This window comes from Ambystoma mexicanum, chromosome 8 (genome assembly GCF_040938575.1).
Source record: "Ambystoma mexicanum isolate Mex_15411 chromosome 8, UKY_AmexF1_1, whole genome shotgun sequence".
Taxonomy (NCBI): domain Eukaryota; kingdom Metazoa; phylum Chordata; class Amphibia; order Caudata; family Ambystomatidae; genus Ambystoma; species Ambystoma mexicanum.
The window spans coordinates 620,752,718-620,770,517 of NC_090929.1; the positions used below are offsets into that span (position 1 = coordinate 620,752,718).

At 44.9% G+C, this 17,800-nt stretch overlaps 1 protein-coding gene across 1 annotated transcript in view; it reads right to left on the bottom strand.

The window, feature by feature from the left end:
- Positions 1–11,001: 11,001 nt before the first annotated feature.
- Positions 11,002–17,800, bottom strand: part of DDOST (dolichyl-diphosphooligosaccharide--protein glycosyltransferase non-catalytic subunit) — a 320,262-nt gene continuing 313,463 nt past the window's right edge. The window contains exon 11 of the mRNA XM_069610325.1: positions 11,002–11,637. Coding sequence (XP_069466426.1) covers positions 11,488–11,637 — 150 coding nt within the window. The 3' untranslated portion in view covers positions 11,002–11,487. The remainder of the gene's footprint in view (positions 11,638–17,800) is intronic.

Sequence of the window (17,800 nt, forward strand, 5' to 3'; positions counted from 1 at the left end):
GGGCTAACCTTGATCTTTATTAGGGTGTGCACTCCATCCTGTATTCGCAGGGGCGCGATTCACTCATGTGATTGGTGCCAATGTCTGTAGGCGGAGTTCAGATGCCAAACGCTGTTGTATGCCTTCACAGTGAGGCCGAGAGTTCAAGGCGCCAGTTTCTTCAGTGGCTAGAAAGTCCTTCCCACAAGTGAAAGTTGCACGGAGAATGTTGAGTGTCCAACATTGTCCATATTGTCTTTGTTTGCCTGTATTTTTGTGGGTGTGTAGCGCTGCGTGTAGAAGCTAGCTGCTGGTAGGTTTGCAAAGCGCCTTCAATTCAAGCACGCCTGGTAATGTCTCTCCCTTTCCCTTGCAGGAGAAATTATGTGGTATTAGCGCCTTGAGTCCAGGTTCAGCGCTACTGGAGATTTGGTGGTTAGGGAAGTTTGCACAGAGGCTTTTGGTAAGTTTGCACCACGTAGATAGAGAGCGCAGTGAAATAAGTGTCCACGTTATTGGAGCGAGCGCAATGAATATTGTCTCTTCTTTCTTTTACAGGGGTTTGTGCACTCATACAACTAACCTGGATTCCAGCGTCGCGGGAAGATTCGGTGAGTATGCACAGCGTTACTGATGTGCGCATGTCAATGCTGTTCTTCTTTGTTCTTACAGAAGCCGGTGTAGAAGTCCCCTCTTGACTGGAGATAGCGGCGTCGTGGAGTAAGAACCAGGTAAGCTGAAGCTGAATCATCCAGAACGGGTAAGCAGAAGCAGGATGATCCGGAGCAGGTAAGCAGAAGCAGGATGATCCAGGGTACTGCAAGTGTTGCTGATACAGCTCACAGTAAGCAACACGAAGCACGAGTGTTTGGGCGTGGCTGGCTATATAAGCCACACCCAAGATTCTTCCAGAGAGCTCATGAGATATCATGCACTTCCTGTGTGTCAACAGGAAGTGGTAACCAGGAAGTTACTAGGAAGGAATGAAAGGAGGGATTTGTTATGGGTTCTTTGTGTGCCTATGCCAGGCCTGCCAAGCCTCCACCCAGCTTGCCCTAACTACCTGCCTGATACCCATGACAATAAGCGACGAAGATTGTCGTACATACAGAAACAAACCCAGAAGGTGGCTCTGAACTCGAGGTTCAAAATTATACACTTCCTGCATCAGACGTACCTCACCCCGAGCAGACTTCACCGACAGCACGCGACCGTTTCCTCAGCATGCGATAGATGCACAGCTGCCCCTGCTGACTTCCTTCATATAGCCTGGGAGTGTCCACAGGTCAGCAGTTTTGGGGAGAAGTACGGTCTACACTGTCCACGATCGCAGGAGAACAGAGCCAACAGTGCCCCATGGTGGCGTTGCTGGGATGCACCCGTGAAATACAGCCAGCAACAAGGAAACAGATTGGTCTGCTGCTGGTGTTGGCAAGGCGGCGAATAGCTATGACCTGGGGCAAGGGACCACCACCAACAAAGAATGTGGATGCAGGAAGTGACCTATTGTCACAACATTGCGACTATTAGGACACTCCCACTGCACACTAGACCACCAGATATCTGGAGCCCTTACGTGAACTACTTACTGTCTCATCCGAACTGAAGGCTTGGCAGGATGGGAAAGGGCAGCGGCGAAGACACGCTGAACGCATTACAGATCACATAACCGAGCGGGATGAACGAGTTGAACTGGTCTCAGACACGGAAGGAAGGAGCGGGAGTTAAAAGGGCAGGCGGGAGGGAATAAGGGAGGGGGAGAATCTTCTTCGTAGCTTTCTTGTTCGCTCTGTTCTTGTTGTAAAAATAAAAGTTTAAAAATAAAAATATCCAATGCTCCAACACGGAAAAAAAAGTGTAAGACTAGATTTCCTTTTTGAGTGAAATTCTCTCCACCTGCGAGTCCTCCAGCTCTTTTTGCTGGACTCTTGGTTTTTTTTTATCAGATTCTCCTGAGTGAGTGGGAACCTTTTTCCACACTCACTCCTCTGTTTACTCTGTACTTCTTTGTATCTCTTCAATACTTTTTCCATGCAGTTATGCTTTCCTTCATGTTCTCTAACAACTACACTTTATTATTGCAGCGCAGCACACAGCACTTTCTGTGCAGTGTTGATGGAAGCTCCTTGAGCCTCCCTTTTCACTTCTTACAAATTACCAGTTAAGGGTTGGGAAAGGGGGGGTGGGACCTTTTGTCCCTCCTGTATTTTATTTTGTGAGATCAGCACACCTACCCCACCTTTAGTTACTGTTACAAGTTCATCTGACAGGCTTGTGGCAGTGTACATTTTTGCACAACTTCATGTGGACGTTCACTGCAGGCCGTCTTCACAGTTGTGGTAGGGGACAAAGGGGTCACCATTTGTTTAAGATGGTGGCTCTACTTTTGTATGCCCCGTTCGTGATAATTTGTTCTTACTTGAGCTTTCTTCTACCTGCCTGGGTATGGGAGGTCTTGATGGGACTTTGAGGCGGCATTTCCAAGGGTATCCTGCCAGAGTGCCTGAAATGACAGGAAGTGGGGGGAATTAACCCAAACTCTGCTGGTCTTTGTCCTGCAGTGTGCCTGCCTGGCACCAGTATGAACTGGGAGGCTGGCTGTCCACAAGGTTTGCACGAAAAGGCTTGAATGGAGATAGGTGGGCTCAGACAGTTCCCTTGCATAAAAGTCATGGGTCCTGGAGCTGAACCTCAGTCGACAAATGGATTGAAGAGGAATTCATAAGACGTCTCAGCAATTTCCAAGCAACCGCCAGAGCCCTTGAGTGACTGCTGAAGATAACCCTGAGAAAATTCTGAGCGACCAGGAAGATCTCCCGAAGACTACTTCCTTCCCTGGACTTGTGGGCCTAACCAGTCTCAAGACAACCTGACTTTCACACCATCCCCTTCCCGGGCTGTAAACTCCAATAAACTGGGACCTGTGCCATTTTGTGGTGCAATGTCTTGTAACGAGAGTTTCCGGCTGAAAATTTGTGGGCATCCTTCTGGACCTGAAGTGACCCCCCACCCTCCCCAGAACAGAAGAGAAGCCTACCGGACATTAAACTGCCGCTGAACAGAAGCCTGTGACAGTCTCCAATGCACCAGTGCAGCAAAGATCCACTGCTGGGCGTCTCGAGCCTAAGTACTTACCTTGGTCTTGCTATGTCGTTCTTGTATTCATGGAGGGCTACAGTTAAGCTGTTACTCGCACCCCCCTCCAGGGCACCCCAAGTCCCATTGGGGTGACCACCACATCGGGCTCTAAACTGTCTAAACAAACTGACACTTACCTGCATAGACTCTTCTCTGTAGCTTACTTGACTCTTTCCTCCTCAGCCTTTGGTTATTGGACCCCCCCCCCCCTCCCGCCCCTTCACTGAGACTCACCTAGTATAGGGCTGACTTAAGATTGGCCGAGCAGTGGTTCATTGAAGTTACAAGAGTTGATCCACGTTTGATTTGTTTCAGTAGTTTCACTTCTGTGTGAACGTTTGATGGTAACGCTCACCTGACTCCCACGGAGGCGCTGGCCTGGTTCGCGCTGCTGTGACCTCTTCTAAGGTGATGCGCAGGGTTCGGAAGACGGACTGGACCGGGCCCCCAAATCTGGCTTGTCTGGCTCGCAGAAGTATCCTTCTGTAGGCGAAAATAGGGGATTAACTTAGGGTCTGGAAGTACGAGCTCTCCATCCTGCTTCTGATGCAGGGGCGCGTTGGTATCCAGTTACTTCACTGGATTTTCGGATTGGTGAGAACCAAACTTGCTTGGCATCCAGGTAAGTTTTTTGATAAGAGGTTCCCCTTGTGTCCATGCATTAATGTACTAATGCTAGTGTATTTTTCCCCATAGGGGCCGGGGTACGGAATGCCGGGGAACAGGCACCGACCCGAGATGAGAGGTGAAATCCTTGTAGAAATCAGGTAAGTCTTTAATGAGCTTTTTTTTGGTAATGTCTTTTCATTCGCTCATTAACGCTGATGTCTTTTTCCCCTTAGGGGCCGGGATCCGGAAATGCTAGGATGCAGCGCGGACCCGAAATGAAGAGGGAATGAATCAACAGGTAAGTCTTAACATGGAGATTTAGCTTTCCTTATTCCGTTCTCTCTCTCACCTTTTGTTCTGGTCTTTTTCTCCTTAGGCACTGGGGCGTGACTGCGAATCCGGATGATCGATGCTGAACATGGAGGCGCCCTGTAAAGTTGAGTGGAATGCGGCGCTGCAGCGATCGACACGATGAGCTTTTAAATAAAAGTCTTCCTTTTCAGGATTGTCGGCGAGATGTCTCCGGGATGCGGATTTAGCAGGTAAGGACTTTTCCTTCTTCTGTTCCCTTCTTCTCTTCCTTTGCAGGTGATCCAGGATGCTGGCAGGCGTGGCAGAAGTCAGGATGCAGGAGCAGACACGGTGAGCGTCCAGCTGCTAGGTGTAGAACAACGCGAAGCACGTGTGGCTGTTCGGGTGGGGTTTAAATAGCCTTGGAAGAAGTTCCAGGTATGTATCCTTCCACCAATCAGGTATGTATCCTTCCCCGGCCACGCCCGGATGGTAAATTAGTCCCACAGGTAAAGTAGTTCCTTTCAGGCCTCAAGGAGGCCGGGATCCTGCAGCATGGTCTGCATCAGGTAAGTGCACCCAAGCACTTCCATAATGAGCCTGGTGCCATAGGCGCCAGGACACTGTCCAAAGGGCCCCTATATGGGGTTGCTGGGTCCTTCCTTGGGGACTGGATGTCCGCTTTCGGGAACGTAGGGCTTGAACCGGCTCCCCGAGAGCGGGCATCATGACATTGATATAAAGTTTGTTTCTTTATTTGTAATGCGCTCCAGACCCAAAGGTTACCGGGCGCAGCAGAAGGTATATGCAAAGCTTACAATGTTACATAAAACGAATTTGCTATGAATAAAACATTTACAGTATTGAGCACAAATGTACAGTATTACATAATTGTATAGTTACAAATTTACAGTGTGTTTAAGTCATTACCGTGTGCACTCAGAAATGTGCAGGAACAACATATACAATCTAAGACAGTTATAAGTATAATACAGGTAGCTAATAGTCTCTATATACAATTGAGAAAGGTTAGGCATGCAGTGGAGAGGGATCTTATACAGTGTTTAGGCGTTGTTATCATTGATATGTTTAATGAAATTTCTTCTGAAGTGTGAGAAAGGTTGGTCTGCTCTTAGGTTAGGTGGCAAAGCGTTCCACAAATTGGCAGCTCTCACAGGGAAGCTAGTACCGCCAATTTTGGCAAGTCTGAATCTAGGTACTACCAGGCAGTTGGAGTTAGCAGTTCTTGTAGGTCTGTTGGACGTTTTTCTTATTATTTTGTCCGTCAAGTAGCTAGGGGCAGCATTATTGAGAGCCTTATGAGTTAAGGATATCATTTTTAGATTGATTTTATGGTCAGTAGAAAGCCATTTATGTTGCAGTCTAATAGAGGAGATATGCACCCCCTTTTTTATGCCTAATGCAGCTCTGAGAGCATTATTTTGTAGCGTTTGGAATCTTTGGGTAGTGGCTTTGTTGGCACCACTATAGAGGGCATTGCAGTAATCGAGTCGGGAGAGTATTAAGGCTCTCGCCAGGGTTAGACAACTGTTATTAGATAAGGGCTTACCTGCTCTTATCAATTTACAGGTGTAGGCTGTGGTAGAGGCAAGGGAGTTAACCTGTTTAGTGAAAGACATGGTAGAATCGAGGTAAAAACCAAGTGTTTTTACTTCCCTCGAGACTTTGATCACATTTCCATCAATACTGAACGCAGAGTAGTCTGGGCCCAGTTTGTTGATGTTGGCTTGTGTGCCCAGAATGATCCGCTCTGTCTTGTCATCATTCAGGCAGAGACCAAGGGTTGCCATCCATGCCTGAATGATGAGATACACTCTGTTCACCAACTCTGTCCTAGTAGCTTGTTCAGTTCAAGGTATTTTTGAATCTGCGTGTAGGCCACTTTGTCCAGGATCTTCAGAAGAAATGGAACTGTGGTAATTGGACGGTAATTAGTAGGGATCAGAGGGTCTAGTGTCTGCTTTTTGAGCAGCGGGAGCACCCAGGATTGTTTTAAGTTAGCAGGGATGATACCTGTGGAGAAGGACGCGCTGACAAGTTTGGAGATAAAAGGTGATAGATCTCTGGCAGCGTCTTTTATTAGCTGTGCTGGGCAGATGTCGCCTTTGCAGTTGGATGGTTTAAGGGTGAGGATGATTTTCTCTACTTCTAATGTGGTAGTTTTGGTAAAGGAAAATTTACTTGTTTGGGAATTGTGGGTGGCATTAGTTGGTGGCAAAGGCAGATTAGCGAAGTTGATCAAGTCTTTTTTTAGTTGGATTTTGTTTTGGAGGGTGTTTATTTTGTTGACTAGGGCATGTTGGATATCTGTACACCAGGTCTGGTCCTTGGTGCAGATGTCTGGTGTGGCGATGGGTGATTCAAGTTCCTTCAGTATGGAGAAGAGTTCCTTCATGCTTGAATTAGAACTGGTAATGCGATCGTAATAAGAGTTCTTCTTAGCCAGGCAAACTTCCTTTTTATAGAGGCGTGAGATGGATGTTAGGTTGGCCTTATTCTCATTGGTAGGCCGTAGTTTCCAGTTAGATTCACATTTTCTCTTAGTAAGGCGTAGGACCTTGAGTTCAGGTGTAAACCATTTGTTTAGGTGGGCTTTAGGTTTACTTGTGCGCATTTTAAGTGGGGCAATTTTGTCCATAGTCTCAGTCATTATTTTGTTATACTCATGAACGAGAGTACTGGGGTCTGAATTGACAGGTAGTGCATTTAATGTAGGGAGGATGGCAGGTATGACATTGTCTATTGTCATGTTCTTATTTCTGGTCAGGCATGATGGTGCTGTAGGAGCAACTATGGGGGATGCTCGGGAAGTTAAGAGGTTGAAGGAGACTAATGAGTGGTCGGTCCATGATAAAGGTGTGATAGACGAGATGGCTGCTGTACAGTTAGATTCAGCGACCCAGTCTAATATTCTACCCTTTGTGTGGGTAGCATTGTTTACTTTTTGGGAAAGTCCTAGGGAGTTGATAGCGTTGGCGATGGTCGAAGCGTGCGCGTCTGTTTGGTCATTGAATCCTAGGTTGAAGTCCCCTAGTACCAGCAATTGTGAATTCGTTTTAGCATTATTGGTTAGTAGCTTGTGCAGATCCTCTTCAAAAGTCCCAAGCGGGCCTGGAGGTCTGTAGATTAGGTGAATGGTGAAGGATTGAGTATTATTTATGAGTTTTGCAGTGAGGGCTTCACAAGATTGATATGTTTGGGACGGGGCAAGCCTTAGCGATAGGTTCGATTTGGAGATGATGGCAATTCCACCTCCACGGGTGCCCTCTCGGTCTTGCCTGCATATAGTGTAGCCGTTCGGGATGGCCAACATGAGTGACGGGCCTGCTGCCTTGTGTAGCCAGGTCTCAGTTATTGCAATGAAATCTAAATTCGCCTCAGTGATTAAATCAGCTATGTCGAAGGCATGGGCGACTAATGACCTGGCATTGAGAAGCGCTCCTTTGTATGAATGAACCTTGGATACTGCTTTGGATTGAGTAAGATTAGGGGTATTCTTGGCACTAGATTTTATCTTAAATTTGGGTATTTGTAGGTTCATTGTGGCTAAGGTGGTGTTGGAGACATTGCAGTCCTTGACAGTGTGGGGCTTCGTTTCACATTTTGTAGGAGGGAGAAGTCGTCTAGGTATCTCGTGCAGTTTGTTAAGTCTAGCTCGTAGTTTATTATTTCTATCGTATGTAGAGCTAGGTTGTGAGTCATAGGCTGGCATAGCCTGGTATTTATGCTCAGGGTGGACGAGCGTGATGGTAGTAGTGTCGGCCGATAGGAGCGAGAATGGTGCTAGTCCACCTAGGGAGGTCCCTATATGGCTGGCCTGATCACTAGAGGCGTGGAATATAGCAGTGGCCATGATGCAGTAAATACTGAGTAAGCTTGACATTATTCAATGTTGTCACTTAATTGGGAGAGTAGGCGGTGTGCAGGTAAGTGTTTCTATACTGGGGAAGAGGTAACCTAGTTGTGGGGTTAGGCTATGTGGGCAGGGCAAGAGTCCAAATTTGTGAATGACAATCTGACTGATCTAAGGCAGCTGTTCACCTGCGTGCGAGATAAGGCAAAGGTAGTACTGACTAAGCACATTAGGTAGTGCCAACTAAGCACATTGGATCAGACTAGATGTGGCTGTGCACCTATGTGCTTGAAAGGGAAAGGTAGTGCTGACTGAGCACATTAGGGCAAGCTAAAAGCGACTGTGCACCTATGTGCTTGAGAGGCAAAGGTAGTGCTGACTAAGCACATTAAATCAGGCTAGGATGACAGGGTACTGAGTGAATGAGCAGGCACGTTATAGCAGTAGTAAAAGGCAAAGCAAAGTAGCAGGCCTGCGACTGGTGTGGGCAGATCAGGCAACAGGCAACTTACATAGGTACCAAACAATAGTGAGGCAGGTTGGGTTATGCTAGTACAATGCATTTGCATCATGTATGTGCAGGTCTGTGCGGAGTACACAAGGCACCATTCAGTAATGTGTTGCATCAAACAGTCATTCCATGTCAAGCATTATCGTGCATAAGAGCAATGAGCAAACATGATGCATTCAAAGTAGTAACAGTGCAGAATTCCAATCAAATTCAAGTGGTGCTACGCGTACCTAAGAGGCAATAAGTGGACAATGGAGCATTCGAAACTACTAATAGAGCAAGAAGTGCATCCGGGGGTACGGATAATGCAGTGGGGGATTTCATGGCAGTATTCAGGTAGCGGGGTCTCTATGAAGTCAGTGGGTGATCGCAGGATGACAACTTCGCAGTGTATTTACTACACGTTCAGTCGGCATGCGCAGGTTGCAGCAAAGTGGCGAGGCACAGGGAACTGAGTCATACTTAGACGCTTGCAGGCAGTTACTGATTAAGTAATGTCAGGCCGGATCAGCTAGCACTGTGTAGGCAAATCGGGTGTGTGGCAGGAGAATTCATTAGAGAGCGAGGCAATCATCAGGTGGAAAGTATATATGAGGCTCGCTGGTGTCAGCACACGAGATAGTTACAGTGTAGGAACAACTTAAGATATGTTAATTCCTTACGGCGGGCTGTGTAGAACCTGATGCAGGGGGGGTTCAGCAGTCCTCCGGGCTCTGTTGTCTCCTCTGATGCGATCCTGGTGTGTGGGACAGGCTTGGACAGGAACTTGCCTTTGTTCCTGGGCCTTCGTGACTGTGGGCCGGCTTACGCCTGCCCGGCTTCTGATAGGTGCTTAAGTTGCACACAGAGGCCAATCGAAATATGGCTAGCTGCTTGGTAGGGGTTAGGCATCAGCAGAGTGGGGCTGAAGCGGGGAGGCTATCTTGGAGTGACCTGCCTCGTGGTGGTCAATGGTGGGAGCAGGTGCAGATCCGTTAGCAAATTCGCAAAACGGACGAAATTGCGTGCTTAGCATGTATTTAGGCGCAATTTAAAATAATGCTCTCTGCATTGCGTAGATTAGCACTATTTCGGGCAAAAAACAATCGTGGCTGTAGGTTGCTGCAGACTATGGCATTTTCTCACCATGAGGGTCCGGCAGCTTAGACATCTCGTTGGGGGGGGGGGGTTGTTACTGCTCCAGCAGTCCTCCGGGCTCTGTCGTCTCCTCTGATGCGATCCTAGTGTGCTACATTTTATTCTACTGTGTGAAGAGTACTTGCATTACTTCTAAAGTCTTGGTGTATATAAAATAAATTAGTTTTATATAACTGCTAGTGTCGGTTTCCGTGATTGTATGCTCCAAGTACTGTGTGCCTCACTACAGCCTTTCTCCCTCCTACACTAAGCCTGGCTGCTCAGCCACCGCTACCAAACCTTTGGGTAGTTCAGGCTAAACCTAAGGTGTACAACTCCATCACCCAAGGTGGGTTCTGTCAGACAGCAACCTGTGTAAAACTCCCCAACAGGAGATGAACGTTAAAATGTGTACCTACTTTTAAACCTTTAAGCAAATATCCTCTGGAACAGTTAATCAGCTGATGGCTTTGCCATTATTGCTATGAAGGCTTCCAATGCCCTCCATTAGTAGTTCACTGCAATACTGACTTTCAGAGGAACAAAGGCTACTTACTCAGAAAAAACTAAGATGGGTGCCTTCTAATTATAGGGCTGGCTAGGTTTTAATAGCATCACACAGTTTTTCTTTGCCTTTACTAAAGTTTTTACTGACTCACTTTTTCTGAACTTGTATTTCTGTTTTAGGTATAAAGTGCAGGTGGTCTCACTTTGAGATCAACTGTGTATATACATGTACATTTTTATAATGTGATTTAGGGATACTTTCCTTTCACTTAACATGCAAAGAGATATTAAGGGTGGAGCAAAATTATTTTTACTCCTGTGTTGCAGTGTGATGGTTTAACTGTACTACTACACCACCCACTATGTTCTGAAATGTTGTCCTATTGCTCAGTTTATGCTTGCCTTTATTAGATTTGGCTGGACCAAGTGTCAATTACCCTGTTCATCAACTAGCTTGGCCTCTCCGAACACTGCACCCGGGCTGGTTCTAAAAATCCATCTACAGGTTTCACGGTGCGAAAAATAGAAAACCAAACAGCAGCAACAAAATGTATGAAACTGTACGGACAGCTGTGGAGTGACCGATTATAATCCAGCAGCTAGGTCCCAGAAAGATACTTCATGTTGGGTCCTTCACCGACTTGTATGCGATGAACTTCTGATGTGAAAAACAATATTACAAAAATGATTTTTCCCACAACCCTAGAAGTCACATCCAGGGTCCCGACTGCCACTAGAAGACTGTTGCACATTAAATACAAATAATTGCAAACAGAACCCACATAAAAATAAAAAAAACTGTTTCCATTTAGCTCAACTTCCCAACAGACCACACTGTAGGAAGCCAAATACTTTAGAGCTGCAAATATCATAATTGGAAGTTTGATCCATCTGAGCCAAGAAAATAAGCTCTTACTTAGAGGCTAGTAGTCTTATGCAAATATATTATTCAACCATGCATTCAATGACCACAAAGTTTTGGAGAGTGGTTTAATTCATCAATTTACAGTATCCATCCACTTATTTCAGAATGGACCTTACAAGAGGTCAGAGCAATGGCTTGATGATAGGTTCAGTGTAAGGGTTTCGTTTCTTGTGAAGATTCAGAGGGTAGTTCCAAATGTCCATAAAAGCCCAGACGAGCAAATCACATTTTTTTAGCATCTAAAAATAAAAGACCACCTTAGTGGAGCAGAATCCCCCAATTACAGTACTCTGGTGGTCTTGGATTTTCTTTTAGCATAACCTTTTACTAAATTACCACCTCCCTCCCCAGTTTGAATTGTAGGTGGTTTTCCAAATCCGAAAAAAAAAAAATGCAATCCACCATTACAACTCTGCGCATGATATCAAGTCCTCCATAAGGGCAAAGGGTGGTCAGTCCCACAGTATGTTGAGGGTCTTTTGGACCAGTTTCTTATTTGTTATCGCCGCCTCAAAGGGCCTGTGGTGCATAGGCCTTTCAGTCAGATTTTTCCTTCTCCTTCATATGCAGAAAGACAACGCTGAAGAGGAAGAGGCCGAACATCATAGAAAAGGCACTGGCATAATACGGGAAGGCTGATGGGATGAAGCGCTCATATTGTGTATGCTGCAGTGGACGTACAGACACCTGAGGAAGGGGAAACAAGAAACATTACTTTAACATATTTAAGGTTCCTTGAATAGGGGAGGTCTGAGAAACAAGTTATGATTGTTTAGACAGAAGCACCCAACTATGCAAATCCATGCAAGAAATCCGAAAAGAGCACACCACACTGTTTGGGTCACCATAATATCAAAAAACAAGGCTGCTATGAAGGTTCGTAACTGCAAGCACTAACATCTCAGCCCTCTCCTAAAACAAAACATTAAAAGAAATTGGAGTCCAAATTAAATAATGGACATTGAACAGACGAGCAAGCAACATTTGATCTTGTAAATGCCACTAAACCAGTCTCTCGATGTTAGAGACTCCACAGAGCTGCTGGTACACATCAACAAAATCATTCTTTCCAATTAAAGACTCAGACCATCAAGGTACTATACAATTTCTTTTTTAATGATTTAGTTTATTTATAAACTTTTTCATGTGTTTCTTTAGAGTGTGAAAGAGTAGCGACTGGAATATGTCTCAGGAGGTTCTTCTATGGAGTTCCAGTATTGTACTGAGAAAGAGTGATTGTGTATTTGTTATTTTGCCCGCTGAGTAGGGCAGCCCATCTTTCTTCTGTGTTCATTTGTTGTGATGAGAGCTCAAAGAAGGCCCCAAATGGTTTACTTTGGCATGAGAGTGATTGGCATTCCATCACCAGATGGAATAGGGTTTCTGGCGTTGTTTCAACCTTGCAGAATCAACAGTGGTTGCTTTTGGTAGCAATCTGCCTCGTGGTTGCCAGGTATGAGTTTGTAGGTAAGATGTTCAAACATATTCTTAGAAATGTTGTTCTGATGGTTTGATCTGGAAACATTTGAAGATATGGTGGTGGTTCATGTATTTTTCTGTTGTCTTTGGTGCATTGGAGGGTCTGTTTATAGACATTTTTCAATTGGATCGTTTTTATCCAGTCATTCTGGAGGAGTTTGATATTGGCATGGTGTGGGCAAAGGGTTAGAAGTTCTGATCTCTTCACTTTCCATTTCCTTGATGATAGACCGTTTCCATTTTTGTAATACCGTGTTGTTGAAGGTATTTGCCTGAGCCCTCAGAATTTGGATCGCTGGGGTTTTCTCGTCGGAAAGGATTTTTCAGAAGATATCTAGTCTTTTCCAAAGGACGATGGCTGCAATTGATTGGGTTGCCATTTCGTGTCGTATTCATGGCATTGGAAACGACTGGGGGAGGTGGAGAATCTTGCGCCAAAAGATAGCTTTGAATTTCATCCAGTTTACTGTGCCAGCATTCATCATCGCTTCGGTTCAATAAGTTATTATAGGGATCCATTTCTGTCTATAGTAAGCGATGATAGGTCTGAATGAGAATTGTCCATAGTTCCTGTGAATCCTTGTCGTGCCAGGGTTTGTGCTGTTTGTTCTATTTTATCTAGCCATTGATCTTCCGATTTGGATTGATGTTAAATGCTGGTTGTTTTACTTTTTTTGTTTGTGGTTTGGTTAGTCATTGTTTTTGAAGTGTTGATTGCTAGCTCGTTTTTGTTCATATAGCTTAGCGCTGTCAGGGCTGCTTGTAGTCCAGAGGGTATTTTGTCAAGGAGGATGAGGTCATCTGCGTATGCCATAGCAGGGACTGGAGTTGAGTTTATTTTCGGAGGATTGGTTTGGGTGCTGGTCAGGTGTTATTCAGTGTCTGCTGTGAATAGATTGTATAGGGTTGCCGCCAAGGGGCACCCTTGCTTTAGCCCGTTTGATGTGGCTATTGGTCTGGTGGTAGCGCCTTGTTTTGATAGTCTCAATTTTATTGAAGTTTGAGTATAGTAGGATGATTGGCTCCAGGATATTCGATGGGCACTTACATGTTTTGGGTTTTGACCATAGTTTGTGGCGTGATATGGCATCAAAGGGCATCTTCAGGTCGATAAACACAGCATGTATAGTGGTGTGAGTGATGGCTTCATGTTTTATTAGATGAAATAGTATCAGGTTAATGTTGGTTCCGACGTTCGCGGTAAATCCAGTTTGCCTGACCGAGAACCTGCCATTGTCAATTGCCCAGGCATTTCGTTGCTTCAGTAGTGTTGACGCAAAAAAAGTTTTCCAAGCAGGTCCAGTAGGGCAATTGGGCGAAAATTCTGCGGTTCATCTCGGGGCCCTTGTTTATAGATGGGGCGATTGTGGCCGATCTCCAAGAGTTTGGAATTTGGTTAAGTGTATTTATCAGGGTTATGATCTGACACATGAAGTTCGCCCAGGCCGGTGGGTCTTGCTTGATGACGGCATTGGATATTCCATCCGGGCCAGGTGCTCTAGGTGTTTAGGCTTTTGATCATTTGTATCAGTTCATCAGAGTCCACCTTTACTTGCCATTTCGTTTCATTCTTGGTCGTTTCATCTTGGGACTGCGATGGTCGTGCTCCATAGATGGTTGAAAAGAGTGTGATCCATGCTTCTTGCAATACGTTAGCCGTCAACCTATGTTGTTTTTGCGGGTTGTCATTGAGATTATTCCATAGCTCTCTCGTGTTGTGTGACTTGTATGTTTTCTGCGTCAGCTTGCTGAAGGATTTTTTGTTGAAATGTTTTCCAGTTAGTATATGTTTGTTTCAGTCTTTTGATCTGGGTCATGTTTTCGGCAGAATGTTTTCTTCAAGTGCCTAATCGATTTTGCTGGGCATTTTTTCTTGTCTGCTATTTTCTGATTGTATGTGTGCTGGTGTTTGTTTTGTGATCGGTTTTTAACTGTTTGATGGAAGGGTAGTAGAATCCAATCATAGTTCAGTTTTTCAGCATCTATCAGGATGGAAGCATGGAGTTTCTTTGGTAGGTGTACCATTGCTGATTGCGGAATGCGTAGTCTTGATGTTGTTGCATCAAGTTCTAGTAAACATGCTGGTGTGGTTTCTTCTTGTTCCAATAGCAGACGTGAGTGCACGGTTAGTTGATTGTGATCGCTTTTATCCGATGTTATCGTTTGAGCTGACCTCACAGATTTGTGCAAGTTGTGTGATAGAAATATGTAGTCAATGACTGCGGTTGAGGATCCTCTGGACCATGGTTTAGGAGGATGAGGTTGCGGGTGATAATTTCGTTCAACCATCTGCTTGCTTTTGGTGAAAGTTGCAGTTGAGTTCGGAGAGTACCATTCTGAGTGAATAAGTTGATGTTCAGGTCTCCACAGATTATTTCTAGTGGTTGGAGATTTCCAACAAGTTTGTCGATTGTTACGAGTACTCCATCGATGAATGCTTGTTATTGCTGCGGGGTTCCAGTAGAGATTTAATATTGCGATTGTTATCTCATGCTTTTTTGTCTCAGCTGATTCGCAATACTCCTTATTTTTGTTAGTTGGATACAGGAATTAATATTTTCAGTGCTCAATACCGTCCATTGGGGGTTTAATTAGGGTGAGGAGGCCCGATGCTGGTCTTCCTTGTTTTTTGGCTATTGCAGGGTTGAGAAAGGTGAGAAAGCCATCGCAGACTGGGGTTTCGGTGAGCTATGCCTCTTGCAAGCATATGATTTGAAAGTTTACTAGGTCCTGTGAGGGGTCGGTGAAGAGATGCAAATTTCCTCTGGTATTCCACGAGCAGAGTGACCACGCGTTTTCCATCTTAGTAGATTATTATGATTGAGAGCTCATTGAATTTCCTGGGGATTTGGTTTCTGTGTATGAGTTTCCAGGTCGTAGTTTCTTTTGATTGGTCATTCTGTTCGATTCTTTCTGATTGTGGTGATTGGTTCTGTTTTCTGGGTGCTCATGGGTGGTTGTTAATGTAATTAGACGATTACTGGCAATATACAGCAATGACACAAACGACTGTCTTTCTTTGGTCTCTGTTTTTGTGTGTTGGTTGTTCTGGTCAATGTAGATGCCCAGCATGTGAATCCGAGCTTTTGGGAGTGCCTTGATAGAATTAGTTCTTGGTCGTTGAGGTCGCCAGTTCAACAATGATCTTGTCTAGATACCGGTCATCTTTCAATATTATTAGGTCAATGTCTCTTGTTGCTATTTTGTGGAGCTGCGGTATTGCTCCAAAAAGGCACTAGACATTAGTTCTGTTAAGGATTAATGGTTCAGATCTGTTGGTTTCATTTTCAATGTGGATTTCATAGATTTGTTTTTGGCATAGCGGGTTGACAAATGATGGGACTGTGCAGCTGACTTTGGTGTGATCTATTGATCATGATCTGAGTGAATCGGATGAGATTTGGTCGTACGTTTCCTCTGTTGCATCCATTGTGTCACTTTTAAACGACACGTCTGAGGTTTCTTCCAGGGAAGCGTCTGCGGTTTCTTCGTAGTTGTCTGCTGTTGGTTGTTCGTGTTCAGGAGCGTATTAATCTATTATTATGAAACTTGAGTGTACTGTAGGTTGTATAGATGGTGGGTCGTCTGGTATTTGATCTCTGTGGGTGGATAGGTTGAGTAAATCTTCATCGTTACGTGAATTGACTGGTGTCTCTGGTGCTGGGGGCCACGGCTGGGGGTTTGGGTCTTTTGTTTTCCAGTGTGAGGGAGCTTTGTGTCCTGGGTTTTGTCAGTGTGTGAGGTTGGACAGTTTTCACTGTTCTCAGGAACACTCTTGAGCCCGTTTGTCGTTTATTGGTTTTTGGTTGTGTTGGTTTCAGATAGTGTGGTATTTTCTCTTTTGAGAAGATCCAGTATGACTTTGGTGTCCTTGGTTGGTTGTGTAGGTACTTGAATGACTGGTTGTGGGATGACAGATTCCGGTTGTTCCTTTCGGCGAACACTCTTCAATCGCCAGAGCTACGCAGTTCGGTTGTTGTGGTATATGCTTAATAAGGGGGGCTGGTGTGATTTGATCAATTAGTGGGTTCAGTTGAAGAGCTGTTTGTTGTTGGTGGTGTGCTTTCAGCAAGGATAAGACTTGTTAGTTTTGCTTTTTCTTGGCAGTCGCCTCTTGCCATTTTTGATAGTCTTTGTTGCCAGCAATTGGATTGTTCTGCTTACATATTCAAACGTGATTTGATGGCCGATATGAAGTTCTCCATGTAGGTTTGTTTGGAGTGCATCAGGGCTAGAAGGGTTGCCTGGTCCCTGATGCCATCTTTCATAGATTCATGTAGCTTGAGAAAGGGGATTATCGATTGGGAAAGTACTGCGATGAGCATGTTTTGTAGGTCCAGCATAGTGGTGGGGATCCAGGTGTTATTGTTTTTCTCGAGGTCTGGGTCTTTTGATGTAATGTTGGTGTTTTTGTCTTGTGAAGCGTTGCAGTGCGGAGTGGGTTGTTGATTCTTGGTCGTGGGGTCTGGCATGTAGAAGGTTTCGTCTGAGTCATAGTTGAAGTAGTTTGGGAGAGATTGATTTCTATGGGTGGCAGATTCAGTTTCTTTTTTTGGAGTGCATTTATTGGCTTTCGTGTATCATACATAGAGTCGAAGTTAAGTGCGGTTGATGGTTTCCGGTTAAGTTGTCAAATATTTCCTTTCGTTTGTCTAGGCTTGACATAATTGATTCGATTTTGTGATGTCCATCGATCGTCTTATTGCCTTGGTTGTGGTTTTGTTAACGGCGTTTTCTAGTGGTTGTGCCAGTTTGATTGGCTAATCTTGCTTTTTCTTAAGTTGTGATGCTTGATGGTTTTTGGAGGTTAGTGTTGAGTCTTGATTCAGTTTGGCATTTAGAGGTGTCTTTTTCGAATACGTGGTTGTTGAAATCCTTTGTTGTAACGGTGGCTTCTTCCTGTGTTTCTGTAACACGTTTGGGGGCTGTTGAGTTTTCTCCTGCTATTGGCTTGGTGTTGATATTCGGATAGTTAACGATATTGCTTTGGGGGTCGCTAATATCGGTTACCGGTTTTCTAGGTGCTTAGAGTTGTTTTGTATTTTAGGGGTTTCTTGATTATCGAGTGTGGGTGCTGGTGTTTCTTCTGGTTTCCTGTTGCTTTGTGTGCTGTTCTTGGGGGTTTGGACATCGGGTGGGGTGGGGGGGGGGGGGGAGAGTCGGCTGAGTAGTACTATCATTTGATTGATGAGTAGGTGGCTCCATTGAATTATGAATTTTGGGAGTGTGTTGATCATGATGTTGGTTCATAGTACTGGAGCTGTGGATTTGTGCTTGAATGTTGATTTGGTTAGGTGTGGTTTCTTCATTGTTGGAGTGGTGAATGGCCTCCGCGGTTGGCCGTTCGGGCTCTGATTGGGGTATTTCTTGG